Here is a 24,661-nt window from a genome sequence, read left to right as displayed (position 1 = left end):
CCGACCCCGACCTAAGTCTGTTGAAAGGACCGGGACGCCAGATATGAGGAAAAAAAGACAAAACATCTCGTTAGATGTAGATGCAAACGCCATTCGCTATGCTCCTTAGACTTGCTGAATCATGCGCTTGAAAATATCAAAGTTGAATGTACAGAAAAGGGTTCGAGATGGGGATGTCGCCACTGTTGCTTAATCTGAGAGCTCAATAGCGTCGTCTTCTGTTGTGCCGGGTTGTTGGGCTTGCTGCGCTTGCTGCGGTACCGGCTTGGCGGAATGTTGGGTAGTAGGGTGGCCGAATCGTGGTGTTGTAGGCTTGGCGACGTGTTGCTGCGAGTTGCCCACTTGCTCATCCTCTTCTTCGTCATCGTCATCATCTTCTTCCTCTTCTTCCTCCTCCTCCTCTCCAGTGTCCTCGTCGTAGTCTTCGTACACCTCATCTTGGCTATGCACATGGCCTTCTCCATTTTGTACAAGCGCGATGTCCTCTTCCTCCTCTTCTGTATCCGCCATTTCCGAATCTTCGTCCTGATACTGTGGCTGCGAATGGTGTTGGCCTAGATGTGGCGTAGAACCATTGGTATCATAGTCACCATACTGCTGCTCATTGACTTCCTCCTCTTCTTCAGTCATGATAGCATCCTCGTGTTCGGCGCTCACATCGAGCACCTCAGCGCCGTTAACTATGCTTTGTTCCTCGCTGTACTGCTGATCGGTATATCCCTCCAGTGTATATTCCTGCTGCGGGATATCGAACCCCTGCATTGGGGCAGGGGAGGGTGTTGCTGAAGGCTCGGTGCTGACCGGTCGTGTGCTGTTGGAAGGCGACTTCTTGACATATTGATCGTTGTAAGCACGAATCGCCTCGGGGCCTTTGCCATACAGATGTCGGGGCACAAAACGACTGGCGCGTCCCCAGTATGCCGGGCGATGGTTGGTATTTGTGGCATAAGTGCTATTGCAGAATGCAGACTGGGTGTTCGAAGACGTGGAGAGTCCAAGGTTGGGAACACTCCTGCCCCAGTCATGCTGTAAACCTGGCGGCTGAGTCTGAGGCATTGGTGGCTTCGCTACAAGCTCTCGAGCTTTCGCGATGAGAAGGCTAGAATTTCCGTTGAACGAAGAACGCCCATTTGTCGATATTGCGCCATTGACGTGCTGAAAATGTGACGCCGCGGACTTCGGCGTAGGCGTATTTGCCACGAGCTCGCGAGTCTTCGCGATGAGGTTACTCGATGATCCGTTATGTGAAGATCGCCCATTGATTAGCGTCGCACCGCTCATTGCCGGAGGCGGAGACGCCCCAGATTTTCTGAATGCCTGCTGAATTGCGCGGAACCGAGCCAACTGATCACCGGCTGTAGTTGGCGGAGGCAGCTCGCGATTATTATTCGTGGGAGGCGACAGCTTTGGACGCTTTAGTTCAACCTTAGCCTCTTCCCCTTCATCTGAAGTCGAGTCGAAACTCCGCTTGCGGTGTTTGCTTGGATCGATGCCCATCGCCCGCAACTTGAACCAGTCTGTCTCTGTCCTATCGATAGGCGCAGTCGATTGATGATACGCTTGGGAGTAGCCAACAACCGAGGTGTTACCATTGGTTATTCTGGCTGGAGTAATAGCAGGCTGTCCTGCCGCGGTTTGCGTTGCACCCGTCGGGCTAGCGGTATTTCCAGAAACACTATTTTGCTGGGACATCTGTCCCGCACGACGTTCCTCTGTACGTCTTGCCCGTCGAGCATTTGCCGGTGCAGAAGGTCGTTGGGGAGGCGCGTGGCCATTGGGTCGGTTGTCTGTTGCCACCACATCTGTTTGTGGGGGTAGATCACCTGGTGTTCCTTCTTCCATATTCGCCATCTGAGCCCGCTGTGCCTTTAGTCGTTTTCGCCTCTCTCGAACCTGTTCGGTCCGCTTCTTTTTCTCTACCCATGCGATTATTTTAGCTAAGCCCGCCCGCTTGAGCATCAACTGATTGTGTCTGTACATTTCGTTCGCCAATGCTTTCTTCTTCTTCCACTCCTCATCCACCATAGCCTGCTGTGCAATGTTCAGGGCCGCATTTTCGATAAATTGCATCATTAGTCCCTGCTCTGAGTCGAACATAATATCCGCTGTGAGCGCATGCAATGAGGACTCCCGTTCGCGCACCCGAGCTCTGCGTGCTTCCTCTTCCTGTGCCTGACGTTGCTGCGTCTCTCGAACCAGCCGATCCTGTTCTTCTTTCGCCTGTCGCTGTCGGTCCAGCTGTAGCTGTTGTTGTCGCTGCTGTTCTGCCTCTGCTTCCGCCTGCCTCTGGCGCTGTTCCGCCTCATTCGCCGTACGGGCTCGTTGTGCTTCCTGCGCACGTCGATGCGCTTCCTCCTCTTGCTGTTGCTTCTCGAATGCTTCCCGCTGCTCCTGTGCTGCCTTCTGTCTTTCTGCATCTTGTGAGGCTGTAGAGGCCTGAGGCGGGGGTCCTGCAGAGGTGAAGGACACAGTGGGCTGCATGCCGCCTTGAGGTGTAGTCGTGTCGGGACTCCGCCCAGAAAATGCAAGGGAGTTAGCTGCTTGGGGGGTCGCTGTAATAGCAGGCTGTTCTGACGTCTGGGCCGCAAATCTTGCGAACGGATTAGATTGCGGGGTTGGAGGTGCACTTGCTCCGTTCAAGAATGGATTCGTAGGTGTTGAGAGGACATTGTTGGCTGCACCGACGAGTGGCGCAAAGTGGATGGAATTTCTCGATGCATCGAAGACGCCAGATCTGAGTCCTGGTGAGGCTTGGTTTGGCTGTAACTGTGATGCAGCCTTCAAAAACGGGTTTGTTGCTACAGTAGGAGTGCCCCCAGGCTGAAAGGAAGATGCAATTGGGTTTAGTGGTGTTGTGTCTGAACTTCCTGCAGCAGTGCCTATGCCGATAGCCTGCTGGCTGGAGGCGTTCGTGTTGGCGGTCGAGAATTCTGGGATGAATAAGGAATTCTCGTTCTCCATCTCTTCCTCGACTTGCATGCCTGATTGTGCATCCATTAAAAGTCCGTTCGTTTTCGCATGCTGCACTGAAAGGCCTTGGATGACCGCCGAAAAAGCTCGATCATGTCGCTTAGACTCGACAAGCTGCGCGGAAAAGGATTGCGGTTTGAGTCCGGCGGGAGGTTGAAGGACGTGGTGCGAGTAACCCATCTTGGTGATATCTAGGAATGTCTGTCCGAAGGAATTCAGAGCGAAGACAAAGCCAAAGTCTTCGCATAGCTTGACAGCCTCTTTATCGGTGTCCAGGCCCAGCACATCTTTCAGCTTATCGGTCGTCCAGTCCTCCACTACTACGGTCCGCTGAGAGTTGCCCTTTCGATAGGCGCGCCAGATGCTGTCTAGCACAACATGTCGCACGCGGTTGAAAGAGACCTCGGCTGCACAAGCCATAAGGTAGGACACCCTTGGAGATTTAACTAATTCCCACAAGTTCTTCCAGTTCCCTTGGCACTGAACGAAGGAATTGCTCCGCGTAATAATGACGGATTTGAGCAACTGGAATATCTCGATGGCGATCTGTACTCGACTGTTATGTCGCAGGTCACTGGGTAGGTTGTGTAGTTCGGTCTCGAGTTGATTGTTCGCGTACTGCGGCGCGAGAATGAGTCGATATGCATAGAACTCTGCTTCATTTTCTGAGGGTATACTAGCACGTCGGTTGTCAGTATAACGTTCGCGCAAAGACATCAAAGTCTGATTAAGCTGCTCTAGATCTTGTTGATGGGAGTAGTCGTCTTTGGTGCTACGGGCCATGTGATGCATGGAGACCAAGTGGAAGCGGGCGGTCTGCTCGAGACATGTAAGGAGTATGTTGATGTCGGGGCGCTTCTCAATGCGCTGGGTACGGAGGTCTTTGCGGACGGCTCGCGTGCGATCCCAGATCCAGTTCTGGAGATATTGAAAGTCGTCATTGTCTAGCCGCTGAAAGAGGTATTGGATGGTTTTCTGCCGAAAAATTAATCAAGCAAGCACTGATGTCGCTCCCACTCGACTTACCAGACAGGTGGCGGGAGAGCGGATCTCCGAGACCAGCTCAACGTCCATGCCCGCTGCAGAGCGTGCATATGCCTTGACCATTCGCGACTCGTCTGGTATTCGGTCGGCGCGCGAGAGATGTTCGGTCTCGGGTGTCTAGGTATGTCAGTAACCGAGCCCGCCATGGTGATGTGGCCAGACATACACATTCTGGTGGCTTGACGTCGTTCTCTACGATGCGGCGTACGCGCTCGTATTCCGGGCACATGTCGGTGCAGATGCCAATGAGTTTGACCGAGTCGCTGAGGCGCATCTGGCCCTCTGGGTTCATGAGACCGTCTCGTATGAATCGCTCGCGTATAGCTGGTCGCGCCTCTTTAATCTATACATGTCAGCATTGGGTCGAGGCATTGGGTTCGGTATACTTACATGATGGAGTCGCTTCTTGTAGTCGGACTGCGCATGTGGTGTCGTGTTGGGCGCACTGGCGATATTCGAGTCGAAAGCGTTCCTGGAGATCTGTTAGAATAGGCCGCGAGCGGCTCATTTGGCAGTCCTCGTCCTAGCATAACTAGCTCGCAAGGCGGTGGTTGTATATCCATCCTCGGTGATGGCGTCCTCGATCCGCCCGCGACCTGCGGAAAGTCAGAGAGAAGATGTGGGCTTACCGATTGCCGCCTCGTCCCCGAGTGTTTCCACGCGCACTTTGGGAACCGCGCTGGCTGGCGCTGCCCCGATGTGGTCCACCACTGTGTCCGCGCTGTGCTGCAGGTGCCCGGGGCGTGTAGACGGGTTGCGCAGGGCGCTCGGCGCTGTTTTGCGCAGTAGAGCCATTGCCTCTGCCTCGCCAGCTCGCGCCACGGGTGGGAGTGCTAGTGCCGCGTCCGCCTCGACCTCGGTCACTACCTCGAGCAACGCGTGGTGCCGACATGGTCGCGACACTATCGTGGGTTGCGGTGATGGTGTGCGGGCGGGCTCGGGGTAGGATTGCGGTTGAAGTCGTGAGATAGGAAAGGGAAATACAAAGACAGTATTCCGCACTGCAGACCGAGTCGGGAGTTGACGACGTCGACTGTCGGCTGCTGAATGCAACAAAGGCCCTTGTAGCCGACAACAGCTTCACAAAGTCACCTTCTGAAGCTCCGGCCATGACGCGAAAGTTAGCGCCTTGGCATATTGTGTCAGCCACACGCCCCGCCACAGTTTCACCCGACTGCCACCCCAACCCGACACGCAGCTTGCTCACGACTTTTCACATGCACAGTCTTCATGGCGCCGTCTTTGCATGTAACGTACCGAAATGTTTTGCTATTAATCGTCGACACCATCGTGTCTTTTTGCCCTGTCCCCATCCCATGTGCCCTTACCCACGCTCATCCCTTTAACCTCACTACTCGCCTGGCCTTCTTTCCACCATTTTGTACAACCCATTTTTGCCTCCTCCGAAATACCAAAACAAAAGAGTCAATTCCAATTACGTCCTCCACTAGAAACCGCTATGGTCTTCCATACCAATGTCGTTGCGATGCAATCGTGAGCGGCGTGGCGTCGTGAGGGGTATATTGCATAACAGACGACTGCCAGATTGTAATGTTGCAGTTTGCAAATGCGGAACAAGCACATTTCAGCAAGGATGCCAAAGCAACCAGACTGGTGCACAACCTGATGTTGTGCGTGCTGGAATAGAAAGACGGATTTAACCGTACATTGCGTACATTGCGTACAACAAGGAAAAGTTCGTAATCATGAGTCGTTAGAGTAATGCAAGGGAAAATATCGTATAGAAAACAAACAAATCCGAAACGCGGGTTTTTAAGTAGGCAAGCAGTTCTTTCATCGTCCTTGGTCGACCACCTTGAATTCATCGGGTAACCCATGGAAAGAAGCAGTGCCGAGGGCTACCACGGGCGTGGGAGGAAACACCCCGTCGTATTCGTAGGGAAAGCCGGCATTGTTGGAAGCCATCGAAGCCCCAAAGGCGGAATTTCCAGCTTGCGAAGAGTATGGCGTGGGGAACGCAGGGAATGGGTTCGCATAACAAGGTGCTGATCCAGGGTCGAACGATGATTGAACCGCATCAGAGAAGGAGTTTATATCATCTTCAGTTTGGAAGACCTGGTTCATATAACCTGCATGACTACTAGAGTACTGCATGGGCTGGTTGAGTGAATAAATGGTGCGTAACAAGGACTGATCGTATGGAGGAGGAACTTCACCGCCCTTGACATCTATGTCCGTATCCATGGCCTCGCCCAGTCGAAGGCTATCCATTGACTGATGGAATGACGTGTTGGGTGTGGGCATGGAACTCTTTGGACGGTTGTCTTGCGGAGGCATAGCTGGCGTAGATGCATCTGTCGTAGCTGTGCGCGTGGGCACTGCCAGTACTTGCTGTTGAGAAGTTGCAATAGTCCTCAGTTCTCGTAGTCCACGAGCTTGCTTTCGAGCTCGGGCCTGCTCTTGACGTAGGAAAGAATTGCTGATGGTATCATCGACTTCAGTCTCGTCGGCCGATGCATCGCAGTCCACGATTGGAGCTGGAAGCGGCCTTGCTGTTCGAATCCGCTTCCTTTGGAAAGTTTGCCTAGGCGGCCTAGACGCGGGATGCCATGTAAGCTGCCTGCCATCACCAGGATCGGTATTCCCTGCGCCCTCGTATAAGTTATACTGAGCCAAGTGGTCTTCGTATGACTGAGCGACGTCAAACAGACTGGGCAGGATGAAATTCAGTGCCCGTTCCTTCATTGCCTCACTGAAACTCATACTTTTTGAGGACGAGAATAGTTCTGCTGTGGTTAGTTCGACTGCACACTGAGCCGCTTGCCGAAGCTTAGCGACCCAGGACCCTTTACGCTTCACTTCGTCGATGTCTCGATGCTGAAGCATGACATCTACCGCCAAGGTTTGGAGGTCTGGAATTGTATAAGCTATTGAACACAGATTATCGCATCACGAGATTGTAACTTACGCCCTTTGGAAAGATGCGATGGTTCATTGTACGGGACATCTTGAGGCCACCAGGGCGGGGTGCATTCGGACGGCTGTTCCGAAGGTAGCTGCTTGTGATACGGACCATAGCCACCTAGCCGTCTAGGTTCAAGTTGCTTGATCCAAGCTGTGACGATAGTCCGAAGGGGTCTCGTGGTGAGCTCGTCGAATCGACGACGAAGAAATTTCTTCATTTCTTCAATATCGCCAATATAGAAAGAAAACGATTTTTCAGTCAGAACTATAACATCTTTGTCGTCGTTGTCATCATCTTCCTCGTCTTCGCTGGAAACTTGGGTGGGCCTATGCTGGCTAAGACCGCGGGCAACGGACCGACTTCTCTTGAGAGTCTTTTGCCTCGGAGACTTCGGCGCTACTGAGCTCCCATGAACGGTCTGGGGTTTGCGTGGACCAGGAACCTGGGTCCTTAGGCTCTTATTGACTCTTCGCGTGTACGCCGCATGCTGTTTCGACGCCGCTACGCCGCTTAGCAAAGAGTTGGAAACGGAAGGCGACGCTGTCTTACTCGGTTGTTGCGTCTGTTGTGGTCGAGGGGATGCCTGGGGGGTATTTGGCGAGTGATGGGAGTTGCGTGTTTTCTGTGCAGGCTTTCGCGCCTTGAAACAGTGTTCGAAGCCTGGGAGAGGTTCGTAGACAAAGCCAGGAATCTCGTGATAGTAAGGCAGCTCGCGACCATCGGCGGTGACGATCTTTCCAAGCGGGACTGTTGCAGCGATGGGGATTGGAAGGGCGATATCGTCTTCTGCCTCGTCTTGGGCGACGGTGGCTGTGACAGTGGACGAGGATTTACCCTGGTCGTGTCAGCAATATGTCGACTGCTATTGCCAATGGTGACAGGCTCTTGGTCCCGACGATGTGGGAAAGAGCGGCCGCTAAGAGAGGCGACGTTTGGCAGGCGCGGGCCGCAGCCCTGCCCAACGACGTCTGAACACCAAAAGAAATGGTCAACTCACCAACTTCGGACCAGACTCGCGAGTATCGACCATAATCCAAGGATCAGTACCAAACACACCGAGTTTTGCTGCCGCTTTGTCGCTAGATTGCATTGAGAGTCGATCTCGCTGGGAAGCCGATGTGTTGACGAGCTGAAACTTCGCCATGGGGAGCTGCAGCTAGTCGAGTCGAGTCGCAGCGAAGCGAAGTATAGATGAATGGTTGATTTATGAGGTTGGCGACATGCGAGCGTTTTTGACTGATCAAGGACCGAATGAGGGAAGGCAGTTCTACCTTTACATCATCAGCATCAATCTAATTCTGCAGTGCATCATACGCTATCCATAATGAACAAGGTATGAGTGCCCGAGGAAGCATGCCGCGTGCTTGCTTCGCTTAAACTTTGGCGCTGCTATGCTTACCTGAAGGAGGAAGATCTGATCGATACCCCAGTCAATGGAGAAAAAGCAAGATGACCGTCGGCCGGAGGACACAGAGGGGGTGAAAGGTCGTATTTGAGGTGCGAGACGCCGAATCGATAGTCGAGAACGATAAAGAAGTTGAACAGAATATACGGGAGACGATGACGAGTTCGCCACGGGTAATTGACGAGAAGTCGACGATGCAGCTAGCCGGCAGTAGCTGTTGGCGGAAGCGAGATATGGTCATACAACAAACCGTCTAGTCTTCTGACAGCTTCTTCGATGGTGCGAACCGGAGCAGAGCCTCAGATTCAAGGGTCAAAAGTAAGGAACAGAATCTCGGAGGAAACGAGGTGAGTAGAGCCATCATTGACCAGCCCCTCGAGCTTTTAAAGCAGGCCTTCTCTCTGCTATTGCATCTCTTGCCTAGGCCCAGGGCATCATCTTCTAGGGCCACACGGCATCTACCCACTCTACGCATACGCCCGAAAACACCAGGGACCCCGACTTCTTAAGCAGCAAACGAGCAAGCAGCATCCTATCATGTAGTAGCCTATAGATGTAGTAGGCAGGTTGACAGCCGTTGAGCGTCAAAAATGGCTTGAACTGTGCCCGATAGCCAGGATCAGGGATCAAGGATCTATCGCCCTCAGCTTCCGCCCTCCCCGCCCGCCACGAAGTAGCCGTTCTGCACATGTTTGAATCCGATCGCGGTGAGAAAACGATCAGCGTCGACACGACAAGTGTCTCGCTCCACATCATTCCACGAATGGCGCATGGCGCATGGCCTACTCCCCCCCGCGCATCCAACATGTCTTATTCGTCGAAACCTAAGCGATGAGTCTTGCAAGCAACCACGCTCTTCATCTACCCGACGGAAGCAAACATGACTGAAACAATAGTCACCGAAAAAACCCGCTCCTCCCACACTATTAGCCCCATCTGCATTTTATGAAGCCCCTCCCAGCACAGTAGCGGTACAGCAGAACCAACGGCCAGTTCTTGTGAGACTGCTGGGCATTACGATAGACCTTCAGCATGGCAGCGGGCGTGACCGCCACTATGCGTGCAACCTCCAAAACACGACGTGCATCCCAGGATCTTCCTAGTTCTGTACGCTCGCCTGCCATCTAGAAACCGGTCCAGCCTCTCAGCGCGCTCTGCTCAACCATGGACATTACGTTAGCCAAGTGACATTGCCAGCCCTGCTTCGCGATGCTTTTCCCTTTCCCCGTTCCCCTAGTACTAGAGCCGCCCAGATTACGTTTTACTATGGCTTACCGCTTCCATACCAGCGCTACTGCATTTGCATCTAAGGGGAACCTCAACGGGAATCTCAACGCCTTAGATCTCGGCGATAGCCGCTCACGCTCTCTGCACCGATAGCCCGGTTGATGGTCGAGGATTCCTGCACCGCACGAATCGAACTCAATCGATCTTCCTGTGCGAAGCCCCGAACGAGCTTAGCCGTATCATGGATCGGAAGGGGGCTTCTTTTGTTCGCTAAGGCATGCCAAACCATGGCAACCTCTATGGCTGGCGTGTAGCGCGCTGAACTGCACTGGCGACGCGCACTGCTGCAGCGAACCAAAAACTGAAAATCAAAACGTTTTCGTACAACCACCTCATTAACGGCTCCCACATAGATGTGCTGCGAACGTCAACTACGATTTTCTAACGCAGACCACCAAATTCATTCCCAGAGCCTGGAAAACAAGAGACTCGAGCCGTTCATGACGCCTCTGGACAGGGAGATAGCTCCGGGGGAACGCGATCCGCTCGGTACATCTCTGTAGCGTAGTCCAAAAACTGCAACGGCCCGTTTAGCCTCCCCCCGCCCGGGCGAGACCTGCAAGAAGGGAAGATGATTGGCAAGCCCATCATCTCCACCTCATCTCCGTATGCAAACATTGCTTGCACTCTGCCCCATTTGAGTTAACTGCACGAGAGGGGCTGTTTAGTGTGATGCAAATGGTCAGCATGACAACGCACATCCTCACGCCTTCACGCCTTCACGCAAGCATTGAAATGATGTGAGGCTCAATTTAATTCAGCAATAACAGGCTGCAATGATGCTTCATACTAAAGTATAAGATAACAGAGAGAAATATATTCGGCGATTATTCATGTTGAGCCTCGCCATGTACACTAAGTTTGGTTATTCCAAGTTCACCGAACAATGGTGTCATCAATTTTGCTTTTTCCCACCCATCTCCACTTAACGCTGTCATGTGGCAGCCTCCTTGTGTAACCGACGTCGTCGCGACGCCTCTAGGCCAGTGATGGAACGTCCACCGCGCTTGACTGCTATTTGTGAAGGTGAGGCGCTGCGCCATTCCGGGGAAGCCCATCCGCACGCCAGGTAGCTGGTCTTAGCCATCTTCTGCAAGAATGATCCGATATGCCTTCACATCCACCGGCACTTCGCACCCTCCCACCTGGCTGTATAAACCCTATTTATGATTGTGACATATCGAGAGAGTTAAGGAGATTAGCTTCCTTGACCAGTTCGTAGAATAGGCCTTTCCGTCGAACCAGCTCAGCAGGTGTATCAAACTCGGCCACCGTACCCTTGTCAAGCACAATGATTCTGTCCGAGTCGAGAATCGTGTTGATCCTATGAGCAATTGTGATGATGGTTTTGTTGTTGAACATGCTGCTTCGTAGTGTAGTTTGAAGCAACGCGTCCGTTTCTACGTCGACGGCGGCCTGAGATCATAAGTATGACAATGATTGAGGGAGAGCTCGACTCGGGGCTTTTACTTACCGTTGCTTCATCCAAGACCAGGATATTGCTAGGTGCTAGAAGTGCGCGCGCTAACGAGACAAGTTGTCGTTGCCCAGAGCTGAGGTTGGACCCTGTAGAGGTGTAAGTTTCGCATGAAAATCGATCGTCAAACGAGTGGCGCAAGACTTACCTCCTTCATTAATATGGGCGTCCAGCTTCCCTGGCATACTCGAAACGTGGTCTTTGAGGCGTGCGTGGTCTGTCATCATGTTAGCTACCATGGGAAAACCTTTGTGGTAGGCGTTCTACATACCCAATACACTCCAGAGCTCAGTGTCATCATGAACGTGGGCCGGGTCGAGATTGTCTCGTACAGTTCCCTCGAAAAGCGCGGCGTCTTGCGGAATTATGGCTAATCGTCTACGGAGGTCAAGCAGGCCAATGGTGCTTGTATTAAGCTTATCAATGCTCACAAAACCCTCTGCGGGTTCAATGATACGGAACAGCGCTAGAGTAAGTGAGCTCTTGCCTGCTCCTGTGCGTCCGACCACCCCAATTTTCTCCTTTGGCTTAATTTGAAGGTTAATGTTCTTCAGAACTAAATTCAGACCCGGCCGATACCGGGTGCTGTAGTCGTTGAACGTGACAGCGCCCTGAGAAGGCCAGCTGATTGGCGGCCTGTTCTTAGAGATGATCTCTGGCGCTTCGCTCGGCAGAGCTGCATATTCAAGGACTCGTTCGACCGACACGATGTTAGTCTCCACTTCAACGGTCTGCCGAACGATCCAGTTCAGGCTCTGAGTAATCTGGAGGGCATATGACATCACCAGACCCACCATGCCAGCGGACAGGCCGCTATGGCTAGTGACAGAGATGATAGCGAAACCAGCGGCGGCCAAAATGATGACTGAGCCAATAAGTTCCAGTCGAACTGCTAGCCATCGGTTGGCGCTGATAGAAGGGTAATAGGCGCGTAGATTCGCATCCACTCGCCACTCGTTCTCCAGCTCGAAACGCTTTTGCTGGTGGTACGCACGGATCGTGCTCATGCCGCTGAGGGACTCCTGAAAGTGCGCATATATAGGGCTGCGGCTAACGCTATCGAGCCGTTTTAACTCCCGCGAGGTCCGCAGATAATACCTCTGGATGTACAAGTAAAGCGCGCCCAGTGGCAAGATGAGCGCAACGAAGATAGGGGTGGAGGCAGAGATAATAACAAGGGTGAACCCGGCTACATCGGTCAGTCAATGGTGGCGCAAGGAATAACGGAGACACGCTGCATACCTCGGGCGGAATTGACGAAGAGCATATTAAACGTTCGGCTAGTGCAATTAGACACCATCCGTGAGTCGGAGATTATATAGGCACTTACGCTAGTACTTCATCCACGCGGTAAATGTCACTGTAAATACATGTTAGCGGTTGCAAAACAAGCCCGAATGTTCGTCGATTTAGACACCATCATCGTAAAAACCACTGGTGAGCGGATCATTGGTGCACTTGGTGGTGGGCTCTTGGGATGAACCTAGGTACGGATAGCGGCAGTTTACCTTGAAAATCTGTTCAGGATGCGTCCTGCAGGAGTCGTTTCGAAGAAACTCATTGGAGAGCGGAATATCGCGAACGCCATCCGCTCATGTAGCTTACGGCTAGCCTAGGTGCCAATTAGTCCATGCAGCCCTTCATGCACGCCATGCGAGGCGGCCAAGCAGATGCTTACCTCGATCGAACAGAAGATCCAGAGAATGAGCGTCTGTACGACGACGAGTGCAGCAGATCCAACGCCAAACGCGAAGTAGATGCCGATGAACTTGCCCACGTTGGGGTTCCCGCCGTATCGCTGATTAACTTCTGACCAGTTTTTAAGCCACACACTTGCGCCTACAAAATTTAGCGTTTGCTACAAAAAGATGAAAAAGTGACGAGCCAATCGCATCTCACTCACCAATGGATCCAGTCTGCGCTCCGAGAAGCAGTAACAAGTAGATGACGACAGCCGCGAGATTGCTAGTCTTTGCGTATTCACCATACACAGACCACTTAACTTTGCCTTGCTCCGAGAACTCCTTCGATTGCTTACTCTTCAGCCCGCCATCCTCTTCGTCCGCAACTTTGCCGCGAGGTCCTTTGAAGCTTGCGGTGCTGGCACGGCGAAGAGTATGAAAGCTAACCTTACGAGCAGCCTCGCCTGCGGTTTTCAAGGGTGCAAGATACGCAGTATTCTCTTGTGCGGCTTCGGCTTCTACGCGATCTTCCTCATCCTCATTATCGACTGGGCTTCCGCCATACACAGTAGACTCTTCATCGCTCATGATGCTCTCGGACGTTTGATTACTGTCGGCTTCTCCTTGGTCCTCGTTCTGTGATGTCTTGATCAGGTTTGCGATCTCACCTTTCATCGCCATAAGCTGGTCGTAGCTACCCCGCTCAAGGATTGTACCCTCTCGCAGAAGTAGAATATTGTCAGCTTCCATGAGCACTGTAATGGAATTCGTCGCAAGGATCCTTGTCTTTCCGGCTAAGAGACCCTTCGGACCGAGAACGTTGTCAATCAAGTGCCTTCCGACATGCTGATCGACCGCCGACAAACAATCGTCAAGAAGATAGACATCCGCGCGGGCATAGACAGCTCGAGCTAGGGTAAGTCTAGCCTTCTGCCCCCCGGACAAGGAGATCCCCCGTTCGCCAACTTCCGTTTGGTCGCCATCTGGAAGCTGTGCGAAGTCATCGCGCAATGCGCACGCCTGGACAGTCTTTTCGTAGAACTGAGGATCCCACCGGTGCCCAAATACGATGTTCTCTCGTACGGAGGCGTTCATCACCCAAGCTGATTGAGGTACATAGGCGGTCTTTCCTCGAAGCACGACTTCTCCATGGATCTTCCACAAATCGCCTAGCACTGCTTGCAGAAGCGACGACTTCCCTGATCCTACACGACCAACAATGCACGCGAGCTCTCCCTTGTGTACACTGAGATTGATGTTGTGAAGTGCACGACGCTCAGCACTCCTGTCCCAGGTAAAGCTTGCATCTCGGATGCGGACTGATTCGTCGCCGTTTTCTTGCACAGCGCTCTCACGAATGACGGCATTCTCTTGGAGTTCATCTGCGGTCAGGTATCCGGTGATGCGGCCTACGGCAACGCTAGCCTCAACAATCGCCGTAATAACCATTGGAAGGATGGCGAGAGGGAACGTAAGGAGATTGAAGAGCGTAAGAGCAGGGAAGACAATGTCGGTCGTCAATGGGCGATTCTGCGTTAAAACAAACACACCAAACGTCGAGCAGGATACAAGGAATGGGGTGGTGGACCACGTAAACGTGGAGAAAGCCTGTGTGGCGCCTATTTTGCGTAGTGTCTTGAGCTCCTGGTCATTACGAATATGATTCAGGCGACTCGCGAACGCTGTCGTCCAGGCGTACAGTTTGATCGACTTCATGTTGTTTAGAATCTCTGAAATGAGTTTCGTACGTGCATCCTTGTTCTTCATCTGTTCTTTCTGTAGTGTCTTCATCCATCGTGCGATGACGCCGTTGACTGGTATCATAACGAACATGGCAGCTACGCCTGCAAAGCAGCTGTAGCCGACCAGCTGGTACAGCGAAAGCATACACAATACGATTTGGAATGGAGCTGACCATAGCTGCTGTCCGTACTGAGCCAGATCCTGAAGTCGCTGAGTATCCACGGCCATGTAGTTGACGATGTCGCCGGTGGATTTCGACGCCCTGCCTTCGTTTGACAAGCGAGTAGACTTGGAGTAGATGGCAGCGGTGAGAGAAGATTTGATGCGCATGCCCGTCTCGAAGGATCGCTGGAAATATTGATGTAGGCAGGCAGTCTGGGATATGGAAACGGCAAACATGCCGAGTGCAATGGCAGCGCCTCGTATTACAGGCTGAGGCTTACCGACGTGGTAGGAATGTACGAAGCTAATCAGGAGCCTCAGCAGCTGCGGTTGAGCAAAGTTTAAGATGTCGCTTATGCTCTTGATGGCTGCACCTCTGAAGTAAGGGCCACCAAACGAGCGAAAAAATGCTAGCCACAAAGACGGGTGCTTCTTTTCCATCTCCTTTGCCCATGCCTTCTCAAATGTCTCTGATGTGTGTCGGGTTGAGTCTCGCTTTCGCAGGTTCCACAGATCGTCCTGCGTGAGAAAAGTGTTGTAGCCGCGCTTCATCAAGGGGGTCATCCAGCCAAAAGTCAAGACGGAGAAAACATCAGCGTATTCGTATGGGCATTCATCGTCGTCTCCTAGCATATCGTAATCGCTCATGCGTTTCGGAACCAACCATTCCAGAACAAACGAAAGCGCAGCCAGTCCAACACTAGTGCAGAATACGGCGAAGTATGCGACATGTTCGCGATGTAATTGTTGGGCTACGAGCGAGCGGAGCTTGACGGCGTATGCGATGAGGAGGAGGAGCCAGTAGAAGAGGGCCACGCCGTTGGCGTTCCGCGACCTCCAATGCTCGATATACTGGATGTAGAATACGACACCGAGGGAGACTATAGTCATAATACTGGTCCAGAAGCGAAAGTCGCCAGCCCAAACATCTTTGTAGTATTCGATCTGAAGTGCAGCTTGCACTGCGGTTGTGACAATAAGCGCACCTAGGGCAATCTGAGGAGGCGCAAAGTATCAGCCCCTGTTCATATATATATCCCAGTGTGGAAAGACATGTCACCTACCAGTTTCGCAAAGAAATGCCAATTGCGCTTCACAGGCTGCGGTGGGCAATTCCTGTAAAGATACCACAATGCGCCGGCACCTCCCACAATGCCAAACGCTGCTACCACGGCTATCCAAACATCGAGAAAACACGGTGTGAAGTCATAGCGTATAGGGCTTATCGGGCCCCATCCTTCGCTATTGCCACATAATGGTTGTCGTTGGTGCTTCGACGCCGTGAGATAGCCGTGTACAAGCGGGATGGTGGGGAGAAAGGGAGTCTGCTGTCCCTGCATCGATCGTACTTATATGGCGATGCCGCACTCTATGTCGTAGAGTCAAGGTAACTGTTGTCGAGCGGCGGTGAAGACAGAACTCTTGCCCGTGCTGCACTTTTAGAGAGGTTGACGCTCGGGCCGTCGCCGACATGATATAATCATCCTTTGATTAGCCCCGGTAAAGCCGCTACTAGCTATTTCGTAGGCTCTACGACACCTATCACGAAAAGTCCAACCCGGACACAGTTGATTTCAGATAGAGCCAATCGAAACACAGGCTCAAGGAGGACAACCTGAGGCTTGCATGGCAACTCGTGGTCTTATACCACTGACAAGCCGATGTTCCGGCCGTTGTCCGACGAAACGACCAGGCGTGCGACGCGTCTAGTAAGCACATGAGCACCTGCATTTCTTTCATCTACACCGTGATATGTGGATGCGCCCTACGGACAGATATTGAGCCGCGCCCGCTCTGATCTATGATTGTGGTTCTCTGAAGCGTCAAAGATGATAAGACAGCTGAAAACCAGACGGGTTTGACGTACTTCATGTACATGGTACTTATTCTAGAGCTCACTTCTCTCCTCGTACACGTGCTCCGAAGTACTCGATACCAGACCTCTCATCACCTCGTTCGCCGCTCTCAGATGCTGGAATTTCGGTGCATCCTCACCAAGGCCCCACGCAAATACACCTCCGAGCGCCGACTTCTCGACAAGGGCATGCAACTTGTACTGAATAGCCGTGGGCGTATCCCACGACCAGAATAAGCGCTCTTTTTCATCCCAGTAATAATAACCTCCATCCTCATATTTCCCCTCCGCTATCGCCCGTTTGAACGACTCGGAGAGTTCGAGTGGGATCGCATCGTGCCACGAAAATGCCCCGGCCTTCCCTAAATCTGCTCCAGTGCTAGGATCTTCCATAAGGTCCGTCCTACATCCTATGGGGCTGATATGGCAGTCTGCATCTGCCGCAGTTTTGAACCACTTCACATAGAATGCCAATCCTAGATTCGCCTTTTCGAAAGGAACGCCTCGCTCGAGGTACGCATTAATCGCTCTCTGTGACAAGTCCAGTCCCGTATGGTGCTTTGTTACATTATCCCGCCTATTCATCAAATCATATGCCATGATGTTGAAAAAGTCAACAGACTGCGCAATCAAAGGGATCGTGCCGTGCGTAAAGGCTAGCATATCCCGTGGTAACCCAGGCACCGCTGCAGAGATGATGTGTGAGGGGCCGATGGCTGTTCGTATCTCAGCGAGAAGCTTTGGATACGCCTCGATTTCCCAGGCCTTCTCGCCGTTGAGGTGCTGCTTGTAGTCTTCGCCGTTACCGCTGCAACAAGTTGTTAGCAACTGAGGTCTTGGAGGAGGTTTCGCCTTGTGCTAGATGCTGTACCCACCCAGGGTACTCCCAGTCAATGTCAACCCCTTCGGCTCCAGTCACGTCAAGCATAGCCTTCACATTTCTTGCGAATAACTCCCGACTCTCGTTCGTCTTTGCTGCTCTCGAGAAGCCGTCCGTATCACCCCAACCGCCTATTGCCACCTGTATCGCTGTCCCAACAGCAAACTTGGGGCGTACTTCTTCAATGGTTGTAAAAAGCGGCCATTCAGTGCGTCCTGCATCGTTGAAGAAGTCAGACCGCATAAAAGCGAGAGTAACATGGGTGACATCCGCAACCAACTCTGGTCTCGGCACTACGTTGTGCTGCCTAACGATCCTCAGCTGATGCTACCGCCTGCTAGGCAAGTCGATATACCCAGTCAAGTACATAATGTATTTATGTTTCGATGCATCAACCATGGCGATGGTCGTCATGAGGAGCCAAGAAAGCTTAGAACGAGACCACGGAGCAGTCATGATGGACAGTGCACTCCGGGAGCAAAAGGGTTTGATTCTCAAGTCGTGGACAGCCAAAATACATACAACAGCTAGGACCCACTTAACTACCAATCCGCCGAGCTGATCGGGAGCCTCTAAGATAGAAGCCGAGCTAGCGCTAGCGCGGGGCTGCTTACGTAACCCCACACGCTCGAGAATTTCTAGCCGAGTGCGCTCTTCAAATTTCTCCACATCACGAACAGCAACAACCACCAACTCCAAGATGCCGCCAAAATTCGATCCGAGCGAAGTGAAGGTCATTCACCTGAGGGCCACGGGCGGAGAAGTTGGTGCCAGTTCGGCGTTGGCTCCCAAGATTGGACCTCTCGGATTGTCCCCCAAGAAGGTCGGCGAGGACATCGCAAAAGCCACAGGCGACTGGGTCAGTAGAGCAATTCGGAAGATGGCATAGTTACTTATATTTGTCTAGAAAGGTCTCCGCGTAACCGTTAAGCTTACGATCCAAAATCGCCAAGCAGCCGTCTCGGTCGTTCCCTCCGCCTCCTCCCTCGTCATCAAGGCTCTGAAAGAGCCTCCTCGCGATCGCAAGAAGGAGAAGAACATCAAGCACACCAAGAGCGTTCCTCTGGAGGAGATCATCAGCATTGCCCGAACCATGAGGTTCAAGTCAATGGCTAAGGACCTGAAGGTGAGCATAAATTGTATACTCTTGAGGTTGACTGATACTCATTTATCATAGGGCACCGTAAAGGAGGTTCTCGGCACCGCTTTCTCCACAGGATGCCAGGTGGATGGCAGGAGTCCCAAGGCTATCAGTGACGACATCGAGTCAGGAGAGATCGAAAGTATGCTATATTCCTTTCCCAGTACTAGTCCGAACGCGCTAACCGATGCAAGTCCCCGAGGAGTAAGCTAGCACATTTCGGCGGTGCACGGGTTATGGTTTTTCACGGATTATGGTTCAACTGAGATGGATTTCTGAGCTTTAATACGGGCGTCATTGTGAAAATGGCAGCCCGTAATGTCAATCTTCCACCAAGGGTCTTCAATGAAAAGACGTAAAGCTTTGACTACATCATCTAACTCTCCTATGTCTTATTGCGACTCATGTGGTCGGTTAGGGTTCAAACCATACGGAACATTCGACCGCGCGATCGCCCGGTTCCTCGAGATCAGACAGAGCACACCAATTATCCAATTCATGTGGTGGCTCTATCTCCAATCCTCGGTTGTACTGTCGCCATTTTGATTGACATGCTCAAGCTGCTCAGTCGCTACTCCGGCATCAAGTTCGCCTGTCTGCCCTGGCCCACCATTTGATGCATTATCAAAAGGTCTCGTCTCAGCTGCCTGAACAGCCCTCGTAAAGAAGCATGTTATTCTACGTGATAGCGACTACGTTTATGGTACGAGAAGACAAGGTAGCCTAGATTGCCGTAGACATCTGTCCAGCGCTTGTGCGCGTTGACCATAAATCGACCACTCATGGAAAAGCCTACAGAAGAGAATGCCGAGCTATAATCTGAATTCTGTGGAAGAACGCAATACATCGTCCCTAGAGCCCTCAGAGCAGCGACAGCCTCCGCCAAGTCATCATCGGTACGAGTAAAGCCAGCATATATCCAGTCGAAATTCTCAACCCAATCAGTGATCTTATGAAGTTTGTATTGAGCATCCTAATAGTTTGCTATTCGATTCCATGCTTTTGATGCGTCTCAGCACGTCACTCTACCATATTGCTTTGGTGTTGCGTTGATGGAGCGCTTGAGTTTTGTGGTTGCCCTCGTCGATTCTCACCCTACTCTTACTTGTATAATCAAGCTTTGCGTTTCAAGAGGCAAGCAACCCACTCTCCTCCGTCACATATTCGCCCAAACGCTGCCGCTGATCGCTCAGAAGTAGACCAGCGTTGCCGAATACCTTCCCCCGGTTCATCGGTCATAGACCGGATACCAACGCCCACGCGCGAGGCAGTGATAAGATCCTACGCCATGACTTTCGGTCGCGATATCGTAGCAACATCCCAGGTGGACTTTCAGGCCCCAAAAGGCCACATCATTTGCCATACTTCTCTTTCTTGCTCAGTGTTGGCGAATTTTTCAATAATCTGGTCCTTGAGCTGCGCTAATGCGTGTAAAGTCTCTTCGTATTGGTCTGGCTTCACTATTCCCTGTTCAGGGAATAATTCACCCATGCTGTCCCTTATCAAACGCATCGCCTCCATACCTCGAACCACACCTTCAACCTCGGCCTCAATTTCTTCTCGCTCCTTCGTTGAGAACGAGAAAGGATAAATCGAGTCTTTAGCTCCAGGAAGAGCGTCCCATGTTTTGTCTAATTCTGCAACTTGCATCAGGTAGGATGCCTCGCCATCGATAAGGAGATTACGTGCCAAGAGTAAAAGTAGGTAGCTTGTCGTTTGCTGGAACTGAAGCGCAGCGTAAAGCCGTGGATTTCGGCCGTGTGTCAGAGTATTGTATAGAGAGCAGAGCGATTGCTGTAAGTACAAACTCTCGGCTTTCTTCTTTGCGCTTTCCTCAAGCCTTTCCATATTACTTGGTGGCTGTGGCCGCTCCAAACCGTAGACAGAAGGGCCATCGTAGTCAATGATCTGAGGTTGGCGGGCTTGGAAATAGAGAGGAGATATCTCGGTAGATTGCCAATCTATGAGGCCTACAACCTTAGTAGGCTCAGAAGGATCGACGAAGATGTTAGCAACGTGTAGGTCACCATGCCAGAGATGCGCCGATGAGATAGCTGGATCTGTAGGGAGGAGGAACCTAATCAACTTAAGATAGCAGTCCAAAGCCCTCAGCTTCCTTTCTCTCGTTGGCTGGTATGTCCCTGGACCGCAAAGGGTTATTGGAGACTTAGGCAGGTGAGGAAGTTGGCTGATGCAGGCTACCTCTCGGTGCCCAATTGCAGTGTGGTATGCCTCTAGAGAACGCCCTTAGACTTGTTAGTCAAATGAGCTCTATAAAAACGCAAATCTTACATGGCCCCCTATCAAAGTTGATAGTCGCTCTCCCATTGTCGGTTGATTCGCGTCCTGTAGATGGACCAATAGCGAATTTTTTATCTGTAATGCCCACGCCATTTGCATCGACGTACAGCTCCTCGCCTTCAGTTGTTGCGTCTAAATCATTCGAATAATATAAACTTCCAAACTTCTTAAATGAAACTGAAGTCCAGGCTTTCTGGAAACCAGCAATGGTCTTCACGATAGTGAATCTATCTTTGATGGCCATGTTCGGCCAAAACTGCTCTAGTTCGGTTCCTGCCACCTTTTCCATGATGATGTATTCTGCGCCAACGGGATTCTCTTGGGCTTTCGAACTCCAACTCAAGACTCGAGGAATAGGAGTTCCGAGATTGTTTCGCGCCTGTGATATTTCAGTTAGTACCCGGACGCAATACAACGTTAGAAAAACATACGAAATCCATTGTCGCAACTTCGCTTGCGGTGGTATAGTGCTGCCTACCAGCATTTGGATTTGGAACCTTGGCCACAACTTGCGAGCCATTATCCATGGTGCAAAGCATACTCTTGTTGTACATGCCGTCTGGATGTTTTTCTATGGTAACACATGACCGTGCTCCGATAGCTTCGGCGGCACAACGGGCTAGCTCGTTGACATTGAAACGGACTTGGCGCTGTAACATCTCACCTTTCTCATCACAGACAAACCGACCGCGAGTGTAAATGAAGAGATCATCACTATAACTCAGACCTAATTGAATAAGTAACATGACGAACGCGTTTAACAGAGCCAACTTACCAGGGCGCAACGTTCGAGAGACAGTTCGAGGAGAGCGGGTGTCGGAGGTTGCCACAGTTCTCTTACTTGATATCTTCCAGACATATTTGAACAATGTGACAGTTTCCCGCATGATGCTCTCAATCAATATTGTTGATAGGATGTGTGTCCTGAGTAGCCTTACGGCAGGTGGACGCTTGAAATATAAGCGGCTAAAAGCTGGGGCTGTTCAGCGAGACGCTAGGCTAAAAAAGGAAATGTACGAATCCGAGGTCCGTGTCATCGTATGGAATCTGTGGTGGAGAAGCTAGTCGTAGCGATGAGCTTATCTTATGTCTTTGGGTTGAGAGTCTGGAGATGAGGGTTATGGGTGAACAGGCCGATCTGCATGTATCAGGATCTCAACAACCCTGGGCATTGAGATAGATGTACACCACTACTAGGAACTAAATCCTATCTATGAACAAGATATCGTGAATCAGGGAAGTTACAACTGAATGTGAAATAGTCGGGACAATAGATTTCAAGTAGCGATTACCAAAGGGAAAACAGGAAAAACATTGCAACAATCCTTTTTATTCAGCGTGTTTATTTAAGTTACGGGACTCGTCAAAGCGGGATAAAACCATTATTATGATATGATGACGAAGGAACTAATCCTTAAGTAATTGGAAGCAGCTCTCTCTACATCCTCTACCTCATAAAGATAGGACTTCAGAATGCGAGAAGAGGGAAAACAAACCTGTACGCATCCGTCCAACTACTCTCTATGGACAATATCTTCTACACTCAACGAGATAGCCCCTTCACATTACCACACACATAGATCCTTTATCATCATCTCGCCTCCTCTCATGCTCCTTAGTTTTCTTGTGCTTCCGTTTTGGTCGATCTTTGTCCTGCTTATGAGCAGGTTTTCGTTCACTATGGCTAGACCTACTGGATCTGGGACGCCTTGAAGAATCTGGAACTTGCAAGCTCGTGTACTTGCTCAGCCACGATTCCAGCACGCGCTTGATCTTTTCCATCAAAGCTTTAAGCGTAGCCTCGTATGGCGCGAGATCTAGAGATGATTGGTGTTGCGAATTTCTGCCTTTCATGATATCTTTGAGGGGCTTCTCTAGATCTGTAATGAGTTGTTTCCGGTATCGTTTCAGTGCTTCCGCTGTTGGGAATTGTTCTGTTAGCATTATTTCAATGCAGGCAAGTTCACACGCGACGATTATCTCGAAGAGAACCTACAGGATTCGTCCGTATAAATCTCGATACTCCGATTCGCCTCTTGCGCAGCTATAGAGGCAGTGTTGAAATGATTCGTGTATCCATTTGCACCGTCCACTATCGTCTTACAAAAGTGCTTTCTCTGCTCCCTATCAACTACAATACGAGAAGTACTCTCGCGAGACGACTCGACGAGGTCGGCGATTCTGCCAAGAGCGGTAAGAATAGATTCCAGGGCCTCGATGTTACTTAGTGCGCTACTCGAGGAGAAGGATTTGCCGCTGTATTCCTCTGGGTGCTTAATCCTGGAAGAAGCTGGTGCCATTGTGAAGGTTTGAATGTGAGAGAAGTCGGTATTACACATGGAATAGCGGGAATGTTGACCAGCTTATATGCTGACCGTCATCTCAGCGTTATCAAGAGAAGTAGTGTGCATAAATACATTACCACATTTCGTGGTCAGCAATGAGGCAGTGTGTTGTACAGTATTGCGGCGAAGCGTAGACACTAGTGCTTCTTGGTTGCGTGCATATGAGCTTCTGTCGATTATGTTTACACAGCCTCATGCAGATTCAGCTGCGGCTGATTGACTGATGACCCCTCACCGGAGCTCCAAGTTCGACCCACATTCACCCGACACGACCCTCGAACACCAGGAAAGTAGTTATCAGAGCTGCCGACATGGCACACGAAGGAATAAACCCACAAGTCAATAGTGATAATTCGAAAGACTCCATCCTTCTGCCACAGTGCCGGTGTGGCCCAGCTCCAGGAGACGATTTCGGCCCCCAATACTGGAATGACCTTGTCGACTACGCACAGCTTGCACCTGACGAGCCACCACTCGGAGATTTTCGAAAATTACAAATCATAAACATAACACATCTCGTGAACCAACTCTCGCGCATCAAAGCATCCATTGAAAACGATGAAACGGTAACCGCGGAACGGATGCGTTTGCTGCAGCAGACATTGCACCAATATGGTGAACACCCATCCGAAATCTATATGCGTAAAAGACATGCACTAATGATGAGCACAGCTGACGCAATAAGAGACTACCAAGCAATGAACTCCCTTCGCGAACTTCCAGATTACGCAAAAGATACACGAATGGATCTTGAAGGCCAATTCCCTTACCTCGCAACTCCATACCAAGGAAAAGCAAATCGACCTTACGATACGCGCTATCGTACCACCAAACCTAAAAAGTCACAGCCTCAAGATCCTATTCGCGAAGTACTCCGGAAAATCCTGCCGAATCGCCTGACCTGGCCGGAGGAAGAGCGCAAAGCGAAGAGGTCCAAATACGGTGCCGGAAAACCGCCGGAGATGTATTCGCGATTCGTTGATTCCGTTGCAAGATTCATTATCGGCACGCTTGGTGGTTGTGCACTGATCGTGCCTATGGTCATTATGTCGTTAGATTCGTCTCTGACAAAATCTTTGATTGTCACGTCCGTGTCCCTTGTGGTCTTTGCGCTGGTCGTGGGACTGGTGTTCGAGACGGATAACAAGGATACAATTATGGCTACAGCGACGTATGCGGCGGTTTTAGTGGTATTTGTAGGTAATAGTGGTGGTGCAGGTGGTGTGGCGAGCCAATCATGACGTTATTTTCGTGTTGTTTGAAGATTAAGTTCTCCGGATCAATATGAGAGAGGTCATGAGATTACCAAGAGAGTATTTCCAAAGCGCCTACGCCCTAGTTGAGCTATCGCTAGTTCTGTAAAGGTACTTTGAGTGCGCAGATGCCGGATAACACATCGAGTCTTCCAGGTTCGGTCGAGACAAGCCATGAGTGAGGCCGACC

The 24,661-nt window shown here is 51.2% G+C and overlaps 8 protein-coding genes across 8 annotated transcripts; 2 read left to right on the top strand and 6 right to left on the bottom strand.

The window, feature by feature from the left end:
* Positions 1–189: 189 nt before the first annotated feature.
* Positions 190–4,906, bottom strand: K460DRAFT_373037 (uncharacterized protein; the record flags this gene model as incomplete). Its single annotated transcript, XM_040934552.1, has 5 exons — positions 190–3,945; positions 3,997–4,131; positions 4,181–4,357; positions 4,405–4,459; positions 4,644–4,906. 5 exons carry the CDS (start codon positions 4,904–4,906, stop codon positions 190–192), a joined length of 4,386 nt encoding a protein of 1,461 aa, XP_040793488.1.
* Positions 4,907–5,808: 902 nt separating this feature from the next.
* Positions 5,809–8,084, bottom strand: K460DRAFT_400958 (uncharacterized protein; the record flags this gene model as incomplete). Its single annotated transcript, XM_040936374.1, has 3 exons — positions 5,809–6,887; positions 6,944–7,775; positions 7,938–8,084. The coding sequence occupies 3 exons, from the start codon at positions 8,082–8,084 to the stop codon at positions 5,809–5,811; spliced, it is 2,058 nt and encodes a 685-aa protein (XP_040793487.1).
* Positions 8,085–10,372: 2,288 nt separating this feature from the next.
* On the bottom strand, positions 10,373–16,127 carry K460DRAFT_361678 (multidrug resistance-associated protein 1). Its single transcript, XM_040932506.1, has 10 exons — positions 15,761–16,127; positions 13,013–15,692; positions 12,788–12,948; positions 12,618–12,721; positions 12,440–12,469; positions 12,352–12,389; positions 11,381–12,298; positions 11,258–11,326; positions 11,107–11,198; positions 10,373–11,048 (listed from the first exon to the last, which is right to left on the bottom strand). The coding sequence occupies exons 1-10, from the start codon at positions 16,034–16,036 to the stop codon at positions 10,797–10,799; spliced, it is 4,620 nt and encodes a 1,539-aa protein (XP_040793486.1). The 5' UTR covers positions 16,037–16,127; the 3' UTR covers positions 10,373–10,796.
* A 283-nt stretch (positions 16,128–16,410) lies between these two features.
* Positions 16,411–17,950, bottom strand: K460DRAFT_361677 (glycoside hydrolase family 18 protein). The gene is made up of 3 exons (XM_040932505.1): positions 17,787–17,950; positions 17,427–17,738; positions 16,411–17,359 (listed from the first exon to the last, which is right to left on the bottom strand). Exons 1-3 carry the CDS (start codon positions 17,885–17,887, stop codon positions 16,585–16,587), a joined length of 1,188 nt encoding a protein of 395 aa, XP_040793485.1. The 5' UTR covers positions 17,888–17,950; the 3' UTR covers positions 16,411–16,584.
* A 181-nt stretch (positions 17,951–18,131) lies between these two features.
* K460DRAFT_271122 (uncharacterized protein) lies at positions 18,132–18,785 on the top strand (the record flags this gene model as incomplete). The annotated part of the gene is made up of 3 exons (XM_040927706.1): positions 18,132–18,290; positions 18,339–18,557; positions 18,609–18,785. The coding sequence occupies 3 exons, from the start codon at positions 18,132–18,134 to the stop codon at positions 18,783–18,785; spliced, it is 555 nt and encodes a 184-aa protein (XP_040793484.1).
* Positions 18,786–19,617: 832 nt separating this feature from the next.
* K460DRAFT_361674 (APH-domain-containing protein) lies at positions 19,618–21,793 on the bottom strand. Its single transcript, XM_040932504.1, has 4 exons — positions 21,649–21,793; positions 21,305–21,600; positions 20,865–21,252; positions 19,618–20,818 (listed from the first exon to the last, which is right to left on the bottom strand). Exons 1-4 carry the CDS (start codon positions 21,758–21,760, stop codon positions 19,905–19,907), a joined length of 1,710 nt encoding a protein of 569 aa, XP_040793483.1. The 5' UTR covers positions 21,761–21,793; the 3' UTR covers positions 19,618–19,904.
* Positions 21,794–22,207: 414 nt separating this feature from the next.
* K460DRAFT_412548 (uncharacterized protein) lies at positions 22,208–23,242 on the bottom strand. Its single transcript, XM_040937547.1, has 2 exons — positions 22,870–23,242; positions 22,208–22,792 (listed from the first exon to the last, which is right to left on the bottom strand). Exons 1-2 carry the CDS (start codon positions 23,210–23,212, stop codon positions 22,434–22,436), a joined length of 702 nt encoding a protein of 233 aa, XP_040793482.1. The 5' UTR covers positions 23,213–23,242; the 3' UTR covers positions 22,208–22,433.
* A 287-nt stretch (positions 23,243–23,529) lies between these two features.
* K460DRAFT_269308 (uncharacterized protein) lies at positions 23,530–24,459 on the top strand (the record flags this gene model as incomplete). The annotated part of the gene is made up of 2 exons (XM_040927554.1): positions 23,530–23,833; positions 23,891–24,459. The coding sequence occupies 2 exons, from the start codon at positions 23,530–23,532 to the stop codon at positions 24,457–24,459; spliced, it is 873 nt and encodes a 290-aa protein (XP_040793481.1).
* Positions 24,460–24,661: the final 202 nt, after the last annotated feature.

Source organism: Cucurbitaria berberidis (genome assembly GCF_010015615.1).
Source record: "Cucurbitaria berberidis CBS 394.84 unplaced genomic scaffold K460scaffold_1, whole genome shotgun sequence".
NCBI classification, from domain to species: Eukaryota; Fungi; Ascomycota; class Dothideomycetes; order Pleosporales; family Cucurbitariaceae; genus Cucurbitaria; species Cucurbitaria berberidis.
This window is presented reverse-complemented; position numbering and strand designations above follow the sequence as displayed.